General features: G+C 40.6%; 2 protein-coding genes across 2 annotated transcripts; one reads left to right on the top strand and one right to left on the bottom strand.

The window, feature by feature from the left end:
• Nucleotides 1-4: 4 nt before the first annotated feature.
• On the top strand, nt 5-1,730 carry THUMPD1 (THUMP domain containing 1; the record flags this gene model as incomplete). The annotated part of the gene is made up of 3 exons (XM_008943687.1): nt 5-202; nt 571-819; nt 1,405-1,730. Coding segments are annotated over 3 exons (773 nt in total), but the record flags the coding sequence as incomplete, so codon positions are not given.
• A 2,291-nt stretch (nt 1,731-4,021) lies between these two features.
• On the bottom strand, nt 4,022-12,979 carry LOC103776189 (acyl-coenzyme A synthetase ACSM4, mitochondrial-like). The gene is made up of 13 exons (XM_008943688.1): nt 12,779-12,979; nt 12,174-12,384; nt 11,462-11,669; nt 9,397-9,540; nt 8,823-8,979; nt 7,167-7,246; nt 6,574-6,697; nt 6,135-6,215; nt 5,838-5,939; nt 5,355-5,482; nt 5,157-5,256; nt 4,445-4,564; nt 4,022-4,108 (listed from the first exon to the last, which is right to left on the bottom strand). The coding sequence occupies exons 1-13, from the start codon at nt 12,977-12,979 to the stop codon at nt 4,022-4,024; spliced, it is 1,743 nt and encodes a 580-aa protein (XP_008941936.1).
• Between the last annotated feature and the right edge of the window lie 8,876 nt (nt 12,980-21,855).

Genomic DNA, 21,855 nt, shown 5'->3' on the forward strand with positions numbered 1-21,855 from the left:
CGAGACGCGCCGTGTGTGCAGTTTTCAGATCACGAGGGACAGCTGTCTGGAAGCGAGAGGGAGGAGGATGAGGACGATGTTGAGGCTGTCCTGAAGAAGGAAGTCGGCCAGATCCGTGCATCGACAGAGCAGAAGCTGCGACGGTTCCAGTCGGTGGAGAGCGGTGCCAACAACGTGGTCTTCATCAGAACCCGTGGCATAGGTAGGACATCAACTGATGCTGCGGGTGCTGCAGGGATAAATGCTCTGAGCAGTGCTAGTAACAGGCCACAGAGTGTGACTTCCAGGAAACTCATATATACCAGACATGTATACCAGAAGGGTGTTTCCCCTCCCTTTGGCATTGCTGATGAATTTTGTCATTAGTGGAGTCGATAACGGGAGAGGAATCTCGTTTGACAAAATAGGCTTTGATTAACCAGTTTTGGTATAGTAAATCGACTCTACAGAAAAGCATTGGAGGCTGATACTGCAGCCAAGTGTGCATTTCCCCAGGTTATTATTCAGAGGGGGGAAGAAGGGAGAAAATACCTTCAATTTGTTTCTCATACCTAGCTGTTTCTCTTGTAGAACCCGAGAACCTGGTGCACCATATATTAAAAGACATGCATGCCACTAAAAAGAAGAAAACACGAGTCATTCTGCGCATGCTGCCCATTTCTGGAACCTGCAAGGCTTTTATGGAGGATATGAAAAAATACACGGAAACATTTTTTGAGCCTTGGTTTAAAGCCCCTAATAAGGGTACTTTTCAGATTGTTTACAAAGCTCGTAATAACAGTCATATGAGTAGGGAAGAAGTAATTAAGGAATTGGCAGGTATGTATGGATTTCACAGAAAACTAAGAACACACATATAAGCTGACTGCAACTGCATCATAACATAGGCCAGATTATTAAAAGTGGTCTTAACGGGCATACATATTTATTGCTTAAAATGTGTATGTTGAATTACAAAAGCTTCTGAGACTTGAAGCATGACATCATTATTCCTTATTGGTGTTGATAACTTACGAGACCAAGCAAAAGAGTACAGCATTGAATATGGAGTGTGAGTTACATCTGCTTTGAAATTACTCCTATTGAGCTTTCTGGATGCTATATTAAAATAACATGTTACTATTTCCACTGAATATATAAGTCATAAAATAGCTCCAACTTTCTCAAGTATTTTGTTTCTTGGTAATTGCAGTGGGATAGTTTTTCAGGTACTTCAGTGCTACTGGTGGTATATTCTGAGAGCCCTGCTCGATTCTGCTATTTTAAGTATTTACAAAAACAAGTAATTGGTTACAACTAAGAGGGGCGTTGCCTTCTGTCTCCTAACTTTTATCCTTTCAGTAGGGCATGTTGTGCTCTGAAACAGTTTTTCCAGCATCTTTTACACTACATCTTGTTTTACAGGAATTGTGGGCAGCCTCAATCCAGAAAACAAAGTTGATCTTAATAACCCACAATACACAATCGTGGTGGAAATCATAAAAAACGTCTGTTGCTTGAGTGTGGTGAAAGACTATGTTCTGTTCAGAAAATACAATCTGCAGGAGGTGGTGAAGAGCAACAAAGAAGGCGCACAACAAAACCCATCAAGTCTGACAGAAGAACAGAACTCCAAAGTAGTAAAAGCAGAAACCGAGGAGGAGAAGAGCTCAAAAGAAGTAAAACAAGAGAACGAGAATCAAGGTGAACTAGAAGCTGAGCCCAAGGGAAATGATGCACTGACAGTGTAGAAAATGTGGTAGAGAGGAAAGGTAACCACCATCAAAACCTAGTAAAAAGAATTGCCCTAGAGTTCTGAAAGGGTGTTTTAAGGAGGAGAGTGGGTTTTGTTTTGAAATCTTTTTTAAAATCCGTGTGTAAGAATACTAATGCTCACTGGAGGTGGAGCTGACATTACGGCAGATGTAAGAGTGCTCAAGAGTCCTGGCACCTTTGTGGTGAACTTGCTGTCATTCTTGTATGGCTTTGTTCTGCAATGCCTTTACCTAGCACAAAAAGTGGGGTTGTGTGCTCGGATATGTAAATGTTGCCATCCTGACACATGTGGACTCCCTGTTTTATCTGATGGCTACAGAAACCAAAAGTAATTTAGAATCAGCTCTATTAGGAAGCACTGACAGGTGAGAGGTCTGAATAAGACAGCTGATTGCAGAGGGTTTTTAAGGACATGGTCTGACAGCTTCTGTGACTGCAGAACTCGGATATGTTTTTCTGTGTGAACAATAGAATGCACCAAAACTGATAATTTCCTGTATGATGGAGGGTTATTTTATTTATATATATATATATACATACATACACACACACACACACACATTGCTCTACAAGGATATGCTAAGTCTTGAAAGCAAATGGGAAGAACTGCTAAGATCAAAATATGTGAATACAAGGCAGTTTAGGGTGAGAGATTTGACTGTTCCAGACCAGCAGTACAGTGCAGGCACTGCAGATGGTTTTAGCAAAAGCTCCATGTGTGTTTACATTAGCTGTGTATACAGCAGTTACTGGTTTATACGAAATGCTGTAGTCACTAAACAGAATTCTTTTGAGTAATTTCCTGCAAATAGCTTTTTGCTGCTCCTTCCAAAGACTTAATTCTTGGGGTGGGGTGTTTATTAAAGTAGGTGTTTGGGTTTTTTTTCCCCCTTAGGTCTCAAAATTTGAATATAAATACTGCTTGGAAACTTCTTATGAAGGAAGCTCTCTGTTACGCTGTACTGGATAAAGGGAATCAAGTTTAATTTTTGTTACAGTTTTAGCTTTGCAGCATTAATTTTGTTTCACATTGAAAATAGTGAGTCTGTTGTCTGTTACAGCAGTTCTTTTGCTATTCCAGTGACTTCTACAAAAGCAACCAAAACCCGTGCAGCTATAAGCTGCTTCCCAACAGGGTTTGGAGTATGCTTCCTGTACAAATGTCTAGCTTTCATACTTCATTTCTATCATAAAAGCCTGTGGGTTACTAACGGGAAAAGACTTATCTTGAAAAACACCACTTGTTACTTGTCTTGGTTTAATGATAAAGATGTCGTCTCTCAACAGTTTTTAATTTATATTTTCTTCTTTTATCAAAATTGTTTTAGAAGTTGGAAAATTAAAACACCTTTTTTCCCCATGTCTTGTTTCCTTTACCACCCATTAATTAAAACTCGTCTTTCTTACCTCTGTTGGTGTTTTCTTTACATTTTAAAGCTTTTTGTGTGCAGATTGAAACCAGCACTGTCTACATCATACACAGGATTCATACCAGGTCAGACCAGACACAGAATTCAGCTCTGACTGGTGGATGATGTCGGTGATCCCAATTCAAGACAGCCTACTTACCTTGCTAAGGACAAAAAGACTCACAGATAGTTTGTAGGTTTTTGTTTTATTTTTTCTTTCTCTCTAATTCATCTGTATGCCTGCAGGGCCTAAGAAGAAACTGCTGAATAGCTACCATCCATCCATCTGTCAAGCCTGTGTCTGAGATGTAGATGCCACCTATGCTGCAGTCTTAAAGTTGTCTGTATTCTTTTACTTCTGATTTTTCCTATTTTGCACTTACTGAGTATTCATTGTTGACACATTCATTCCTAAATCCTGACACTTTCAAGACTCATACAAGCAGGGTGTTTAATGTGGATGTGTGCAAGATCTATGGCCATTTATGGGAACTTCATTAAATACCATCATGATCTCCTCATTAATAAGCCTCTTGTGAGTTAAAATATCTGCTCTCAAAGAATGAACATGTTGCTTGTTCACCTGGTAATCACTTGTGCCATAATTCTGAAAAGTGTCAGGTGGCTGAAGATGTGTTTGCATATACCTTGCTAAAAAGGCTTGATTTTTTTTCTTAAGCAAGAAAATAAGCATTTAGAAACTGTACATTTGGGAGTTTTTAAACCTTGTGCATTATTACAGAATCACTGCCTAACAGCTGAAATATAATCCTATGTTAGTGCTTACAGTTGTAATGAAAAAGCCCCACTATGAATGACATTTATAGGCATCAGCTTTTTCAGATTGCTTGTGAAAACTAAGTCTGTCCCCACTCCTTGTTCCTCAGTTCATTCCGTCTGATTTTCCCAGCAATATTCTTTGGCAGCTGCTGAACAAATTCAATCTGGATCAAAAGAGAAAAAAAGTAAAATGAGTGTATTTCATGTATAAGTTTTTTTCAGAACAGCACAGGTCTCCATCCTACTTCATTCAAATAAGAATTTGGTGACCAGGGAAATAACTAATTTGGTTTTAGATTGTGTTGTATCTTTTATTTTCCAAGATCTTTAAAATAACACATCATTTTTCTTGCACAGCATATATTTGGGCTTTTTTTGTTTGTTACTGCATTTGAACTGAGTCTAATCTTTGTGTTTCTAGCCTTTCAGTCCTCCCCATGGTTAACATAGGTGGTTTGGATTTTTTTTGGTTTTTTTTTGCAATACACTAATGTACTTGCCTTTCTGGGGTACTTGTATGGAGCAGTGACTTTCTTGACATGATCTTGCAGTTCACAGGCCAGTTTCATTGGATCTTGTGACTTAAAGGAAGGAGACAAGACCACAAAAGCCTTTACCACCTACAAAGGGAAAATAAATAAAGAATACAGTATTAATTAAATGGGAACAATCTAAGAAAAGAAGCATTAATTGAAAATAAGTGAGTGTTGCCTGCAATACAGGCTTGCTGTATCCCACCTGTGCAGGAGGGCAAAATTTGCTTTTGCATGAGCAAATTTAAAATCAGGACAAAAGACTGTTTCTCCCTTACCCTGCTAAAGTTCCTAAGTAATACATGATAAAAGTTTCAAACTCTGCTTCCAAATTTGTAAAAGTTCTGTAAAGCACTGTTAAAGTTCTCAGATCCTAGGGCCTTCTCTGTAAACATGTTAAAGAATATAATTCTCCAGGCACTGGGTCAAAGTATTCATCAGGTCTTACCAGATTCACCTTTATGTTCAGTGTCATGTTCTTTAGGAAACTAAGGATTATATTTTCACTGGAACAAAAAACAAAGAATACAGATATGCAAGTACTGCTCTCCCTGCTTTGGGTTAATTGATGGAAACGTCTGTATAGCTGTATGAGGAGTCTTGTGCATTCAGTGGAAGTTTTGAGAATGAGCTCTGTCCAACAAGGCACTTCATGAACGAGAGCGTGGCCACTGATTACCTCCCCTCTGATGGGATCTGGGCTGCTGACCACAGCTGACTCAGCAACAGCCGGGTGCTGTAGCAGGGCACTCTCTATTTCAAACGGCCCGATACGATACCTAGAGGGGAGACGTTAGGTGCTTAGTAGGTGAAGTAGGTGAAAGGTATATGGTTATTTTTTAGACATTTCTTGGCATTTTAACTGAAATCTACAAACCCAGCGGATATGATGACATCATCAGATCTCCCCATAAACCATAGGTATCCATCCTCATCCATGCTCCCTCTGTCTCCTGTGACATAGAAGTTCCCACGGATTGTGGAAGCAGTTTTCACTGGATCGTCCTGTTGAACAAGCAAAAATTAAATAGTAGAAGTGCCAAGAAACCTTAAGCATAGAGATGAGTTTTGCCTCTTTGGACACTACCCATAGTATCTTTCACTGCTTGTTTTCTGTCTCAAGAACGTAAGAACTTGTGCTTGCTTGTTCCAGAGGGGAAAGCTTATCACAAGGGCAGATACAGAACTGAAGATCGCATGGTAGGTCTGCAGAAGAAAGTGGAGAGAATGGAAGTTTCCTAAGTCAGAACACCATCAGGTCAAGCTACAGCTTTTTGGTGTTGTACCTGCTCCTTTTGGTATAAATAGATAGACCATGCTGCAGGCCTGACCTGGCTCTGGAAATTCACTTTTGTCTTACCAGGTACTGAGTGAAAAACGTAAATGGCCGCTTGGCATCCATTTTGATAGCAATATCTCCTTCTTTCCCAGGAGGCAGAACACTGCCATTTTTATCTATAATCTGCAATAGGAAAGGCAAATGGGTCAATTATAACTTTCCATTTAAGACAGCTGTGTTCTAAAGCTAACAGCTCAAACAAAAAAGTCAGTCTACCCTGAATACCACTGTATGGTACCAAAACTTCTATGGTATGTTGTACTCTTATGTTTTATTTCCCATGATATCAACAGCAAACTAAAGAAGGAACCACCATACCTGAACATTGTAGGGGGGAGTTGCCTTTCCCAGGGAACCTGGCTTAATTTTCATTCCTTTCATATTTGCACATATCATTCCCTGTTGGAAATAAGAAAAAACTAGCCCAGGTATTTTTCACTGTCATGCCCACAGTTGAGCTGGTGTAAGATCTAAATTTTCCATCTGAGCAAGCTGAAACATTTGTGAACCTCACTGAGAGTCATGGACAAAAAGTTCAACATATATTACAGTTTAAATAGCCTTAGAAGCATTATCATAGCCAAGTGATAATTGTAAGCAAAACAATAAACCTTCTTGTAGGTGGCTGCCAGGTATTCTAATGTCATCTTTCTTTTTAGACAAATAGAATGGCCAAGTTCCATATTTACCAAGAGGGATATTTAAGTCCTCTAAGTGATAGCTGTGTTGTAACCTTTTACAAAAAAGATGGACGTACAATTTCGGTTTGGCCGTAGCCTTCATAGATGGTCAGTCCTGTTTGGCTTTTCCAGTTTGCCATCACTTCTGGGTTGAGTGGTTCCCCGCCGGTCAAACAGTGCTTCAGTGTCTTGAATGGATACCTTCACAGACAGAGGATGCTGCTGAGTACCAAAGGATGGAAAGGGACACATTCTGCCCTCCCTTAACACCCGTATGTGCAACCTCACGACTTCAGGACACGCTGGACTCTCTTGGAGTTAGGGTTACTTTTGAGAGAAAGCCTTGAGCTCCAGTTGGAGTGGGGCTAGAAAGAGGCTGCCAAATCAGTGAGCTGCAAAGATGGAGAGGACTGATGTCAGTGCAGCCACACGTACTCCTTTAAGGGCTAAGCACCAGCCTCTGTACTTACTGTCTGCAATTCCTCAGGGCAAAATTTGCCCTCAACCTCAGGCTGGAGATGCCTGAAGGGTGGATTTTGTCTCTCTGCAGTGCTAAGAAAAAGGCTCTGCCTCCTAGCCCCTGTGTCCAGCACAGAATTTCCACCACTCTTGAGAGTTTAAGTGGGTAGGAGGGCCCACTACTACAGAGCCTGGCAACAGCACGTGGTACCTGGTGAGGTCATGCTGCACCAGCATGCGGTAGGCAGTTGGGGCACTGCACAGCGTGGTCACGGGGTATCTGCACAAGGTCTGAAAAATGGAAAAAAAAAAAAAAAAAGGGTTAAACAATATTGTTTTCTGGGAAAAAAAATTGCTGCTAACTGTTCCTTTCTAGTACATACTATGGCACAAGTTACAAGACCTGATTATAACCTCACTTACATGGAAGGCAAAGTCATTGTCAAGACTGTTCAGGAAAGATGTTACAGTGCTCCTAACATCAGCTGGAGAGGTGAAACACTGGCTGTGGTAAATCACTGGTATGCCTCATTTGTCCTGGTGCTCAGTTGAAGCACAAGGACCATCCTGTGCTATGAAAACCTGGACCTGGAAGTGCAACGTAAGTTTTGCAGGGGACCTCAGTAAAGCCCACATCTCACTCTAGGACAAAGTCACACACCTCAAAATGGAGGCACCTAACTTTACAGGTTTCTTCTGAACGTTTTGCCTGTGTCAGTCTTGTATCTAGCCCCACACATTCTGAAATGGACTGTTGCAAATCTTCAGACACTGCAATTCCCTCAGCTGTCCTGACAAAGGGTGTGAGTTGCAGAGCCAAGTCTCCATGAATTCTGGCTGAGCTGTGAGTAATGCTGTATTAAAAGGCTGTTTTGGACTGGCAAATTTATATACCCTCCTTTACCTGGGACAGAACACAGGACGTGAGTGCCTTGCTAGAAAAATAAAGATCTCAGCTGAACCTCTGCTCTCTCTGATACATAGTTATTTCTCACCCATTACACCAGCAGATGATTCACAGTCACTCAGGTAGAGCTAAGCCTTACTTTGTGGGTTTTTTTTGTTGTTGTTGATTTTGGTTTTGTTTTTTTTCTAGCATCACTTCTGCCTGCAATGAAAATTTGCTCAGAAAGGGGGACAGATAGCAATAAATAAAAGCAAGGGGAAGACTTCTCCTTCACCAGCGTTCACTCCAGCCACACCATGGATAAAGCAGTCTCTACTATCAAACTTCATTTTATGCAGATATGAAACCCCATGCAGCTGTGTTTTGCAAGACCAAGAAATTTATACAGAAAAGAAAACGAAGCTAGAAACTACCATTTTAGAAAAGAAATGAAACGGGATTAAATTCCCCAAATAACCTCCACATGTTAGGAATGTACACTCTTCCATGTAGATGTCTTGAGCCATTTGGGAACAGGACTCTATCCTTTTAATATATTAAAACTCAGATTGCCATAAGAAACTTGGACGTAATTTCTTTTCAGAATAAGCCAATCTCACCCCTTCATTGTTTTCCAGTGCTGACTTGCCTATCTTAAGGGTCACAGCAGTGTAACTGAAATATTAATTTACATGTAGTTCAGCTCATTTATCATTTCAATAGTGAAATACAGTAGGGGAGAGCTTTTAAGTAATAGCAGGAACTCCTACTGATTGGAAGCAGCTTGTAATATCCTGTGTCCAAAAGAGTCATGCAGCAAAACCCTTCCTGTATTATATTCCTATTCAAGGAACAATCACCTTGTGGTTATGCCATCTTAAAACAGCTAATCCCATAAACCTAAGAGGCTTAGTTTTGTGGCCTGCCTGGAAAACAACATGAAATATGAGTAACTGTTCATTGTGAGCATGGTGTTCTTACATTTAAGACTGTTCTTGGATCAAACTGTGGCATGGCATGTACAAAGACACATGTGCCCTGGAACCATGGACCGAATATGCTCCCAATAGCTGCCTTTACCCAAGCAGTGTCCGACAGGTTCCACATGATGTCTGAGGGAGTCAGATTCATCCAGTATCTGTTGAAGACAAAGGTGGGCAATATAAGGGAGTCTGCAAGCAGTAATTAAGAATGTGAGGGGTTTGGGTTTTCTTTTTTGTTTTACTTAGAAAGGCATGGTAAATTTGATCTGAAACTCAAGAGCTCAAATAAATGCCTTCTTTTCCTAGCCTTTATACTGATGGCAAAGGTAAAGAAAATCACCTGGTATCCTAACTCATTATTTAGCCTGGATTAACAGGTGAGCAGTTTCTGAAATGGAGCCATATACCATATTGAACAAGATCCTTGCTTTCTGGGTACAATTCAGCTGAGGAGACCAAAAGAAATTACATATGCAGCATTGTTGATCTATCATAATTTTATCACATAGAAAATCTCTTCTGTTTGCTTCATGTTTCAGAGCTGTAAAGGCATAATTAGCTGAATACCTTACCTTCCACAGAGGAAAAAACCCAGACCAAAGCTTCCATAGGAATGTTCAACCATTTTGGGAGAGCCTGTAGTACCACTGGTAAAATAGATTATCATTGGATCCTGGCTTTTTGTCTTCGTGCAATTATGGACAGCAGGGGCAGCCCTTAAAAAATAATGCAAGGTTATATGAAACAGTGGCTGGTGTTATTCTACACACTCAGCTTGGATCCTTTGTGCCAAACATATGCAGGATTGTTTGTACGGTGAAATGTGAGGGATAAGAAACTACACAGATCCCCCCACTCTTGCATTGTTAATTTTGTATGAAAGCATTGTTCATCTTCCTCTTTAACTATTCTCCATGTCCACTTCCTCCAGAGTACAAATGGCAATTGGCTCTCTTTTATTTGCCTCCCTTAACAACCACCAAAAGGCACAGCACCTTGTGTTTGACCTAAGTGCCCTCCAGAAAGCATTATCTTCCAGCCCTAATGGGATTAGTTGAGGGAGGACCCACCATTTCTTTTGGTTGGTGGTTCCACTAGTTAATTATCCTTGTCATCTTAGGGAAATATGGGGAGGCTCAAACTCTTGGTTGTCGGTCACATGACAGGGAAATATTTTTCATCTCTTGCTAGAGTGGGAAAGCAAAACCGTTTTTCTGTGCCAGGACTGATGTTCAGAAAGGTTTTTCTTGGCATGCAAACATTGCCCATGCCTGCAAGGCTGACTGTAGGAAGTCTGCCTCCCCAGGCCAGCTGTCACCCTGTGCTTGGCTGGCAGGCAGACAGGCTGCCCAGGAGCCAGCACTCCCGAGCCTCGCAGCCTCCTGGCCAGCTTAGCAGTCAGCTACGGAACCCCAGGACTCAGAGAGCTGGGAAGTCTGTGCAGTTAGGCCACTAGGTAGGCAGGCTGCCAGCAATCTGGTGAGACAGAGATCCAGGCAGGATAGCAGCCCAGCACTCTGGGAAGAGTGGGAGCCTGACAGCTGAGCAACCCTGGAGCCAGAGAGCTAGCCCTCTGCAAGGCAGCCATCCGAGGAAACCAGGCAGCCTACCTGCCTGCCTGCCTGCCAGTGACAGCCTCTGCAGGACTGACGTAGTTCCAGACAATATTTAGGTTTCTACTAAATCAATTTTACCTTCTGCCATGAAAACTGAGCAATGGAATATTAGCCTAGCATGAAGGAGGATTCATCAAATCGACCTGGTAACGTTTCAGTAGCTCTAGAAGCTTTGACAATACGGTGTTACTGTTTCCTCTGTCTTCCAGTTTAGTAACACTGAAGTGGGCAGTTGTTTGAAGGAGCAGATGGAAATGCAGGGAGACTTTACAGTGAGCTGCACAGGTAATGCTAGTTCAGACAGCTCTGGTTGTGAGAATACATGGTACATCTTCTAAAGTTCTTAAAGTGACTGAGGAACTTGGATCCCACCTTGAAAGAATGGTTTTAGCTACATAGATGCTTTTAACAAAACAGCTGGTAAAATCACACCTAGGGCATTGAGCAGATTGCAGCAGGGTATTTGCTTCCCTTCCCCACCCTGCCCCTCCACCCCCCTCAACAGTCCCAGGCACTGCAGTGAAGAGCTGCCTGTTGAATGCCATTTAGTAGCTGCTTTTCAGCACCTGAGGCAGGTAGATTCCTAAACACAGTAAGTTCATTTTGCAGTGCCTTTTTTTAGCCTTTCATAGAGAAAAGCTATTCACATTGGCCTTATAATCATCAAGTTTTAGGAATACGGATTGGAATAATTTCCATAGGATATTTTTGTTTGAGCTTTAGAGGGTAAATAAGCCATGGCTGACAATAAAAGAGGCTTTCCTGTCCATTTTTCTGTATTATTTCATAGTTATATATATAACAAAACTAGACATCATAAGGCCGTAATTATTTTTGAGTTAGTAATTTAGCTATTTCCAAATACACCCTTTTTTCATAAAAAAGACTAAATTGATGTCTTTCTCACCCCCTTAAAGGTATCTAGTTCACTAATGAGATACAAGTGTTCAAGTACATTTTAAAGACGTGGGAAATTTTCCACTAGAGATAACCACGGTGGAGTTAAGGTAGAGGCACTTACTTGAGCAAATCTCTGAAGTTCAGCCATTCAGCCCTGCTGCTTTCAGATACGACTAGCTTTGTTTTCAGAAACTGGCACTTGGATGCAACTGAGTCCACCACAGGAGCAAGCACATCAGTTGTAATAATGCACTTAGCCTTGGAAGCCAGCAATCTATAGCAAATGTCCTGTGCTGTCAGTTGTGTTGTCCCTGGGATGATGACAACACCTGAAAGTGCAATAAAATTGGAAATTTATTAGGTATGCTTCACTTTCAGTCTTGATAACTTTGTAGCTTCCCCTGATTTGTTGACTAGCAGCACCATTCAATCCAGAAATGAGAAGGTAAAACAAGGCCCCACACCTGGCTTTGAACACAGATGTGTGGATCTGAGGTAAGAAACAGCTTTTGTTTCTATGAGAGCCTTTGCTTCAGGCACAGTGTAAGCAGATAGTATAACTCTGGGGCAGTAAACACCAGCAGCTTTAACGTGGGTCTATTGAAATGAAATCAAATTGATGTAACACAATCAACAGAAGCCACAGACAGTGAAAGAAAAATGATGAAGGTAATTTCATCAGTCATAAGAAACTACCCATCATCCCCTTTGACTGTCAAATCATCAAGCTACAAAGTCAAATAGGAAATGCAATTGTTAAATGAATTGTTAACCAACTTCTGGCATAGAAGGTAAGAGTCAGTCTCCAGCCCAGCAGAAACGACAGAATCCACCTGTTCTCATGCAAGCCACATTCAGCAGCCACCACTCGGGGATTCGGGGTAGGATCACAAAAACTCGGTCTCCTCTTTGCAGACTGCATGGCCCAGAGAGCACGTTGGCTGCTTTTTGGGACAGGAAGCCCAGCTCTTCAAAGCTCCATTTGATTTCATCTCCTTTTCCATTTATCCACCACAGAGCTGGATTTGATGGTCCTTTTCGTTCCTATACACCACACAAGGGTAAATTATATGCTGGTTACTCCTTGCAGAGTTTTTGGGATGCTCCATGCAGTAGAATCTGGTAGTGTTACATATTCTAAGGCAGGGATATTAAGCATGTTTTGTTTAAAAGGGGCCTTTTCCAAGGCAGGTAAGTTGGCTTTGTGTACCTGTGTCTGCACGCACTGCTGAATCGGAGTCACGGAGACAAAGCACCATGTCCCCTCTGATACTAAAGCAAATTGCCTCTCCTTTCTCTACAATGTAAGATTATGTTAAAATAGAAATAAAGGAGGAATTCTGTTCCCACTGAAGCCAGTGATGGGTTTAGACTTCACTATGGGGACAGGGGCACAGTTTCACTAAACCCACTCAATCTACATGGTCAGAAATGCTACCTTTTCTATCCGAGACCACTTGTCCAGCACATCACTTGCAAAATTAAAGTACTCAGGTACTTCCTGTTCACAACGTCCAATAGCTTCATAATCTGAGAAATTTAAAAGTGCAAAAGTCTTGTGGTACTGGTGGAATAATTTGCAGAGTGTCTGGATGCTCCATGGCGACCGTAGCACTTGAAACTCAAGTAAAATCTTCATGGCACAAAAACAGATCTCTGGGAGCTTCTGGAGACTTTAACCACCAGAACTGTTTTTTAACGATTATTTCCCTCCTACATGGGACAGAAAAATCAATAATAGTATTATGATGTGCATATTCCCAGATGAGCTGTTGCCTCCAAATGGAACAGATGTACACAGAGCAGCAACTCTTTATGACATTTTATCCCATGTCTCCTTATGGGTAAGCTAGAGTTCTAGTAACCCTTTTAAGTCTCCTGATTTTTCATCTGCCCACAGTTTTCTCAGAGAATTCCCCTCAGAGCTGACATTTCCAACTCTGTCCAGCCAAAGTGGGGGCTTGAAACTGTGACTATCTGCGTGTTTCAAAAAACCCCAAACAAAGCCAACAAGAACTTCTCAGGACTTCCACCCACTATTCACAGTTAGTCCATATGGAAGAGATGTGATTAACCCTCTGGCAGTCCACTCTTCTTCATTAAAGTGAGACTCATGTGAAGAAAGAGGAATAAAACATGGCATTATAGATTTTATATTTTTTTAACATTAGCAGATGGTATCTTTCATTTTTGAGTAGAGTATTTGAACAACTACTGAATAAAAAAATAAATGTTCATGTTCTTTAAATGGCTTGTGCTTACCTGGAGATGTTATTTGTGATCAGGTGAGACTTCTTTCAACTCCTCATCATTTCTTTTGCCTAGTACTTAATAGGCAAGTATTACCTCCTCCTGGCTCTAGTTCTCTGAGCAGTTGTAGCCCTTCATTAGTATCACACATCATGTTCCATGGTGGGGACTATTTCCTCCCAAAAGTGCAGATTTCATTTCTTCAAGTACCTTCTGAAGAAAGGCACAATCACTGAAAAAGTTGAGAGAAGATGGAAAATGCGCTGAGTATGAATAACTGCATTTATGGGTCACTGCCTTTGGAGAATAGATAATCCACCATAAATTAATATATAACTCGATACTATGGCACTGATGACTGTGGAAATGGCAACAGTGGGGCTTTATTTTCAGATTCTGGAGCTAAACACAGTATGAGAACTGGCATGATAAAGACATAAGGATTGTAATAAGTCTGGTGCAAATAAATACCACCTGTAATATCTGATGGACACTTCTGCGGAGAAAATACATGCAGCTCTACATGGGCCATCAATGAAAACTTCAGCTACAAAGTCTTTGCTATGAAACAGGGTGACAAAGGGATGAGACAAAACCCCCTTTCTGGAAGGCAGCAGCGTGATGCAGGACTCCAGCTATTCGATTTTGAGACACTTGGGTTAGGTGAATCCCAGTACGGTCTGCTAGTATTGCTACTGTAGGCAGTGAACCCTGCAGAGGAAAAAGAGTTTTAAACTAAGACTCAGATAAATGTAGGCTATATATAAGCATACACATAGACTATATAATATAGAGAGACTGTATACAAATACAGGCATTTAACAGATGTGTAGATGTGGCATTTAGGGACATGATTTAGTGGTGACTAAAAAGTGTTAGACTTACAGTTGGACTTGATGATCTTAAAGATCTTTTCCAATCTAAATGATTCTATAATTCTATATAGGGGCCACAAAGGATATAATTAAGGATCAGAGTCAGGAACAGTCAGAGATACTGCTAGAAACAAGCAGCACAGATAGCAGCCATGGAAGTAATGGACAAAGCAGAGGCAGAATCAGGCTGTTAGAGACCATGTGTGGAACTTCTGCAGTCTTCCACGCATGGCAAATCTTTCAGGAAAACTGCTGAATTGCTGTATTAGGAGTATCAAAAAGCTTTCAAGTCATTTTTGCAAACAATGTAAGCTCTGAAAATAGTCAGAAGGAAACTATCGAGTTTTGCATCAGTGTCTTTGCAGAACTCATGTGCAACCTCTTTCTCTTTGTCTTCTGTGTCTCATTGTGGACTCGGAGCCAGCTCCCCCAACCTACTGCTGTAGAATTCACTGTTAGATGACCTCTTCACCTTGGTAGATCACATATGATATTCTGTAAAATCAGATACTGAAGTTATTGTAGGCTACCTGTCCTTCATTGTAACACTTTTTAAAAAGTGTAGAGCAGACTGCCTGAAGTGTCAGTATTTACTAATGTTAAGATGATCTAAAAAGAGAATTACCCCATTTTTCTGATCTGACTGCTGTTCAACTGGTTCTGCTTCTCCTCCTACCATTTTTCAGTCAAGACTGGGAGCAAGGATAACTATGTCTTAAGAAGCCTGGAAGCCCATGCACTCAGAATTAAAATGGACAGGGCAATGACAACCACATGGAATTCCCAGTGAAACCTGGAGAAAAAAAACAGTGGAGTGCTCAGACTTTGAATTTACACTTTTAGGAACACACAGAGTGAGATTCAGAGCAGCAATGTTTGGGTCAGAGTTTAATGGACTTCACACCTCTGTAACAGGGCACAATATCTTCCATCTGCTCTCACCATGTCACAAATGACTTCTCCCATTCCTCACTTTACTGTGGCTGTTACATGGCTTTCAAGCTCAAGCTGTGTAACACACACACACAGAGCCATTTTGAGTGCACGGTGTTTCTGGCATATGTCCCTGACAGGACATTAAGCCCATCTTCAACCCAGTGTGGAGAGACTGAAATCAATGAATGAGTTTGCTCACAATTGCTCAATACGTTTTGAGACACAACACAGTTGCTACAGCTTGAAAATGTCCTTAACCATTATTCAGTGCAATAATGATGGGAGACACACACACAGAGATGGGTCAGCCTAATCTGTCCACCGAGTCCCAGAATAAATAAAAAGTATGACAACCACCAGTGAATGTACTACAACAGCCTTCCACCAGCACACATTGAAAAAATGTTCACCAGTGATTTTCATGGTAGTAGCACTGAAATCCACAGATGCTCCTCATTTGCTCACCAAAATGTAACCACATGCTCCCAGAACACAGAATTCAGAGCAGATGTTGATGTGAATGTACTAGAGAACCACCCAAGGCAGATGATACAGTTCCTCTCTGGCATGTCTTTTGCTTACTTCAAGTACAACACTTCAGACAGGAGGCAGTCTAAAAGCTTTCTCTGTGGAATGAATCTCCAAAGGACTGATAAAAAAAACCCCAGACCATCTCCTTTCAGTCACTTTTGTAATTTCCTTAAAAAATACAATGCTCTCAGCACACAAATACTCCAGAGAGTGGGGGTTATTTTTCATCTGAGGTCTAATTCTGCTCCTAAATAAATAAATTCTTAACTTTCCCCTGGTTTCAGTAGTCCAAGCTCAGACCCATTTAGATTGATGTAATCTATGCAGACACAGCATTTTGTGCATTTGTTTTCTCTTTGTTTTTGACCTCAGGCAATTACGTGCTTTGTAGCTGGAAAGCAAAGCAATATCCATTTCAGAGCTTAAGGGTATGGAAGAGGTGAGATCCACCTGCAGAACCCCCCCGGTACAGTGTCTCCGGGGACTTGTGTTTGTCTGCCTGTTAATAACTCAATTAGTTTTCCTGAAAGGTCATCAACAGCTTTACCACATAGCACGTTTGCTATTTTCCCAGGCTCTTGGTGCAACAGCAGATGTGCTCATGGGTATTGCATACTGGCTTTACAGCAGAACCAGGAAATTCTGACATAAATAACTCTGGGTTTTTTGGTTCGCTAGTGGTTTTGCGCTCCCTGTAAACACAGCCTTGGTCGTAAAGCTCAACTACTACTTTTATCTTCTGAAGCAAGAATAAAGAGTACACAGGCTGTGCTGTAGCAGCACTGTGTGAGGTGCCAGTGCTACAGAGGGGTAACAAGAAATGTGAGATGTGACCTAACACAGATGATCTAAACCTCTGCTGCACCTGTACCTATGTAACAGTGCTTGACTGTTATGGAAATATCTCACAGTCTGAACTGACTACTCAGTCCAGGAAATCCTAGATTATATTTAATCCTAAAACTATATGTGACCCAGCACGAGCTAAAGATGGAAGTCTGATCAACAACAATTATTAAAAAACATTCTCACAAAATAATATTTAACACATAGTGTTAAATATTTTTATGTTTAAAAAAAAATACCAAAAAACTTTACAAAGTTTATAAACTTTGTGGTTTTCAGTGAAAATAATCCACATACAAAAATAAAGGGAAAAGCTAAAGGCAAGTCTGATTTCCCCTCTTTCATCATTATTTTCAAAACAGTGACATTTAAAATTATAGGGAATATGTTGCTTTAGAAACACCTCAAAGCATCAGGTGTCTTCGACTCTTATTCAGAAGGTTGTTCAGCACCTCTTAAAACTGATAGGGAAGAGGATGCCAGAAGAGTGAAGAGCGGTCCAGGATGAGCACGGTCTAGTCAGGAGCACATCAGCAAAGCTAAACTCTTCCCCACTCTTTGTTCCTCAGTTTCTTCCTTTGGATTTTCCCAGAGATTATCCTTGATAGCTGTTAAACAACCTCCAGATTATCTGTAAAAAGAAGTAACAACAATACTAAGCAGTATGATACAGCTTCATTCCAAGCTGTGTTAATTTTCTGTGGCAAGGCTACAATTTTAAAAGCTACCGGTTCTTCTGAGGATGAAGCCAGCAGGCAGCACATCAGTTGCAGTGCCCAACAAAGAGAACATTTTATGTTTCATGTTCTGAAATTGTGACCAGATTACATTTTTTAATGTTTTTATGATTGCACTTAAAATATCTAGTCCTGCTTCTAGTTATTCTGCTCCAAAACTGAGTTTATGTTTAAATATCCAACATGCTTTCCTTCTGTCCTGATTGAATCAAGGAGAGAAAAATTAATCTCCCAGAACAAAGCTGTTTCTCAGGAAAAGGGAAATTTAAAAACCTATATCATGATTGTTGGAAGTCTGTGCAGAAGCTGAGGGAAACCAAAGACGGTGAACTCCTCTCTGAAGACTTCTGGTGGGAGTTGGCACATCTTTGCCAAGCCAGGCGGGGCTCACCTTGCTACTCCTGAAGAACTATTCATGTCTAATCCTGAATGTGGATGCCCTAGGGTTCTTTTCAGCCATTCTAGATACTCTGCTAGTGGAGTTTGATTCCTGCCTCACCTGGACAGGCTGTAGCACTGTTTACCTCTGCACAGCCCACTGCCACCAGTAATGAGATGTGAAAATCATGCTGAGATTCCCCCAGACCTGTTGTAACCTTTGCGCCTGACAATCTGTGATCAGTGCAAACTGTGATGACTCTGCTGAGGAACCTGACAGGCTGTCGGTCATTGCCAGCTGAGGCTTTTGCCCATGCTCTGGTCTTCAACCCCCCTGTTACTGTAGCATCCAAGTGTTACCTTTTTCTGTTCTGTTAGTCATTCAAAATGTCTCAAAATACATTTAATATTTTATAACTGTATTTAATTTGTAAAATCTGATTCTTTTGTTCAAAATAATTAGGATAAATTTATGCTCATAGTCACAATTTGATTAGGTGAAGGAACATTTCATTTCCCTGGACATAATCGGAGTGAAATCTAATATAGGTTCATCTGTAGTTTCAATGTAAGAAGACAACATCAGATCCTATCAGCACAGGCCTATGATGTTCAGCTAAGCAGTGCTCACTTTCGTGGTTAGGATGGGTTCAGAATTTCAATGTTACATTAAAAACCTGAATAAAAGAATTTCCACAAGAAAACAAACAAACAAACAAATTCTACTATTCCAACACACAATCTGATTGTATATCCAATCAAATAATTAGGTTTCATTATGGGAGTTTTAATTTTAGGATGGATTGCCAGGAACTACTTGTACGTTCAGAACTTGGTGGTACTTGCCTTTTTCAGGTATTTATAAGGTGCAATAACTTTTTTTCACATGCCAATGTGAAAGCCTAAAAGGCTAAATTAATTAATTTTTCAGTATCATGAGATGTAAATTCAAGAGACAGAACAATAAAAGCTTTTACCACCTAAAGGACAGAGCTAGAGCAAGGCAACACTCAGCAATCACTAACTCGATGAATAATATTCAGTAGAAAGACTAAGATGAATATCAGAATTTTCTACAATCAAATTTCTTTCAAGCCAGTGGAAATATGAGTTTCCAAGATGGATGCTGGACAACTTTCTGGTTTTTATCACTTGTTGAGCTCCACAAATGGGTCTTAAAACTACTTAGAGTGATCACAGTGGCATTCTGAGCAGACAGGAATTCTTCATTGGTGTCTGGGGAGCCACTTCAGGTCCTTCCAGAGTTCAAGAAGAGAGGTGACTTAGGTCACATCTGCTTAATGGCCTTCCTTAGAATAACTAGCGGATGTTGCTTCAAGGTACAGGATCTCATTGGGTTTCAAAGAAGCCGTTGCCAGAGTTTCAAATTGGCTTAGGTACCCCTAATTTTCCTGAAATCAAAAGGAAGTTAGATGCCTCTTAGTCTCCTCAAATGTATTTGAAATGCCAGTCTGCATATTTACAATGATAATATAAGCCAAAATCTCCCTCACAGACATAGCTATTTCTCAATACGCACCTACATGCGATGTTTTAGTTCCTAGTATCAGTGTCCTTACCTCTCTTCTGATGGGGTCTGGGCTGCTGACAGCAGCTCTTTCAGCTCCTGCTGGATCCTCTGTCAGGGCACTCCCTTTCTACTTCACACAGCCAAATATGATACCTAAGGAGGAAATAAGAATTTTGGTATTAAGAAGCAGAGCTGGGCAAATAGTTCTGAAATCTTTGGTTCAGTAGTAAACCAAACCCAGTGGTTCTAAGGTCAGTTATGCTGCCTTCAGCTCTGTCTGAAGAACTCAGGTTTTTGTAAGCTAAGCACAGATGTTTGGAGTGACGCACATCAAAAGTCACCACTGAACTGAAAATATTCCCCCAAATGTGTTTGATTCCTTACCACAAATCTAGCATAAAGACAGAAAGGCCGTGCTAATGGGATGAAGGTGGAAAGCTCCACCCTGCAATGTGGCTCTGGTGGAATGGACATGTGGAAAGATCATACTGCAGTGTCATGCAATCAATAGTGGATGGTAGGAAAAGTAGACAGACCCTGGGCATTAAAAAAAAAAATTCCAGCTTGCTGAAACTTCTTTTCATGGGCACTCCAACAATGAAATACCAAGCAAAAAATCAAAGAGACAGTGACAACGTTATTTGGTGGGAACAAAGCATGCCTCAGAATGGTTTACAGTGGAGAGGAAGATTTCATGACTCATTTTTACTAAGAAAGAACCCGTAGTATTACAAAGAGACGTTACTTACCCTAGAGCAGTCCAGATGTCTGTGAGTGGCACAAAACTTGGATCTACGTTTTTGAACTTCCACACCACCGAGAGCACTGCCTCCCCTCATGCCTTGCATTCACAACCCACCAACACAACAGCTTTTGCTTTTACACTGTTTTTATTCTTACATTTAAAATAGTTGCTGTGTCATACTGGAGCTTGCCATGAGAAAAGATGCACGATCCTTGAATCCCTGGAGAAAACGAGGTGGCACGGTCTCCTTGGCAGACAGACCCTGCTGCAGCAGGATTTTTGATCAGTCTTACTTCGCTCACTTTTCATCTGGTAAAATCCCATTAAACAAACTCCTTGTTCTCATGCAGGATTTCATTTTCAGCACTTGCTCGCCAGAAGCCTGTGAGATTGCTCTTGAACATAATTTTATTTTGGATTTTAGGATTGTAAAGAATCCATTAGGAAACAAGCAACTGCTGGACTCTGGTTGCTCTGCCATAGCTGATGAAAGCTCGGACACCGATGGAGAGTTCTGCATCTTAAATCTAACACTTGAATGTGATGGCTGAACTTGGCAAATTACTCCTTCTCTAAATGATATGTTCAAAAATGAACCCTTCTCACACAGATATGCTTACATCAATTTCATTTATAGATTGTATTCTTTTTTATTCTTACAGAGGGATTACTAAGATCCAGATCAAGTATTACCATGATAATTGGTTTTACATCAACAATCTGAAAAGCCTCATGAATAACTAAAACCAAACTCACCTAATGGCTGCTCTGTTTTTCGTTACAGCTTTATTCCAACTTTTTGTATCCTGGGAAAGGAGAATAAGGTGTAGATCACTTATAAAATGCTCCTGCTTAATGGACTGGCTAAAATAAAATGTGCAAAGTCTCAAAAATCACCATCCAGCAAATCTGCAAGACCAAATTCCAAACACATTCTGGAAGTGTATTAAGGATTTATAGACATAAAACTAAAGATTAACTTTATTACTAATGCAAGCAAAGCAGTTTTATGTGCCAAAATACATACACTGTATATATATATATATATACACACACACACACAGAGTGTATATATATACATGCAACATCAAGCACATACTATAAATTTCTACAACTTACCAGTTTCTTATAATGTGTGATAGCATCATACGTTAAAGGAGTATTCCTTACGTACTGAATATAACCTCAGTTCTCATTTAATTTACCTCAGAGGGGTTTTTAAAGCAAAAGATAGGGTATGATGTTCATACCTATTTCAGAATAGCCCTCAGTATAAGTACACGTTGCTTACGTAAATAGTAGTCTTATACTCTGCATAATAACATGCCTCACAGTTTAAAAACACACCAAATAGTTCCAATCTTGCACTGAGAATTCTGCTCCTGGCTAGTGGTTGGAAGACAAGAGAGATGCCTTCAAAAGAACAGGACACTTACATATTGTTCACATCCTACCACCAAAATGGGGGGGTTTTGAAGCTTTCTGCAATAAAACTACTAGGCTTTCATTTGTAGCAATGCATTTTCAGGGCTTGTGCTGCCACTATCCCAAGCCAGAAAAAAAATTATATGACTGCTATGGGGAAAACATAGAAGTGGAAACATGTTTCCTGTTCCCAGCTGAAAATGAAGATTTCTCTCCGCTTTATAAAAAAGAAGGAAACAAGTCTTTGACATACCAAAGTCA

Source organism: Merops nubicus, unplaced genomic scaffold, assembly GCF_000691845.1.
Source record: "Merops nubicus isolate BGI_N331 unplaced genomic scaffold, ASM69184v1 scaffold43877, whole genome shotgun sequence".
In the NCBI taxonomy this organism is placed as follows: domain Eukaryota; kingdom Metazoa; phylum Chordata; class Aves; order Coraciiformes; family Meropidae; genus Merops; species Merops nubicus.

Coding starts and splice junctions, on each gene's coding strand:
- LOC103776189 (XM_008943688.1), bottom strand. CDS start 12,979: ATGAAGATTTTACTTGAGTTTCAAGTGCTACGGTCGCCATGGAGCATC. Junction 12,385..12,778: donor AGTGGTCTCGGATAGAAAAG/GTAGCATTTCTG, acceptor TGTGGTGTATAG/GAACGAAAAGGACCATCAAA. Junction 5,483..5,837: donor CGTTTTTCACTCAGTACCTG/GTAAGACAAAAG, acceptor CTTGTTCAACAG/GACGATCCAGTGAAAACTGC.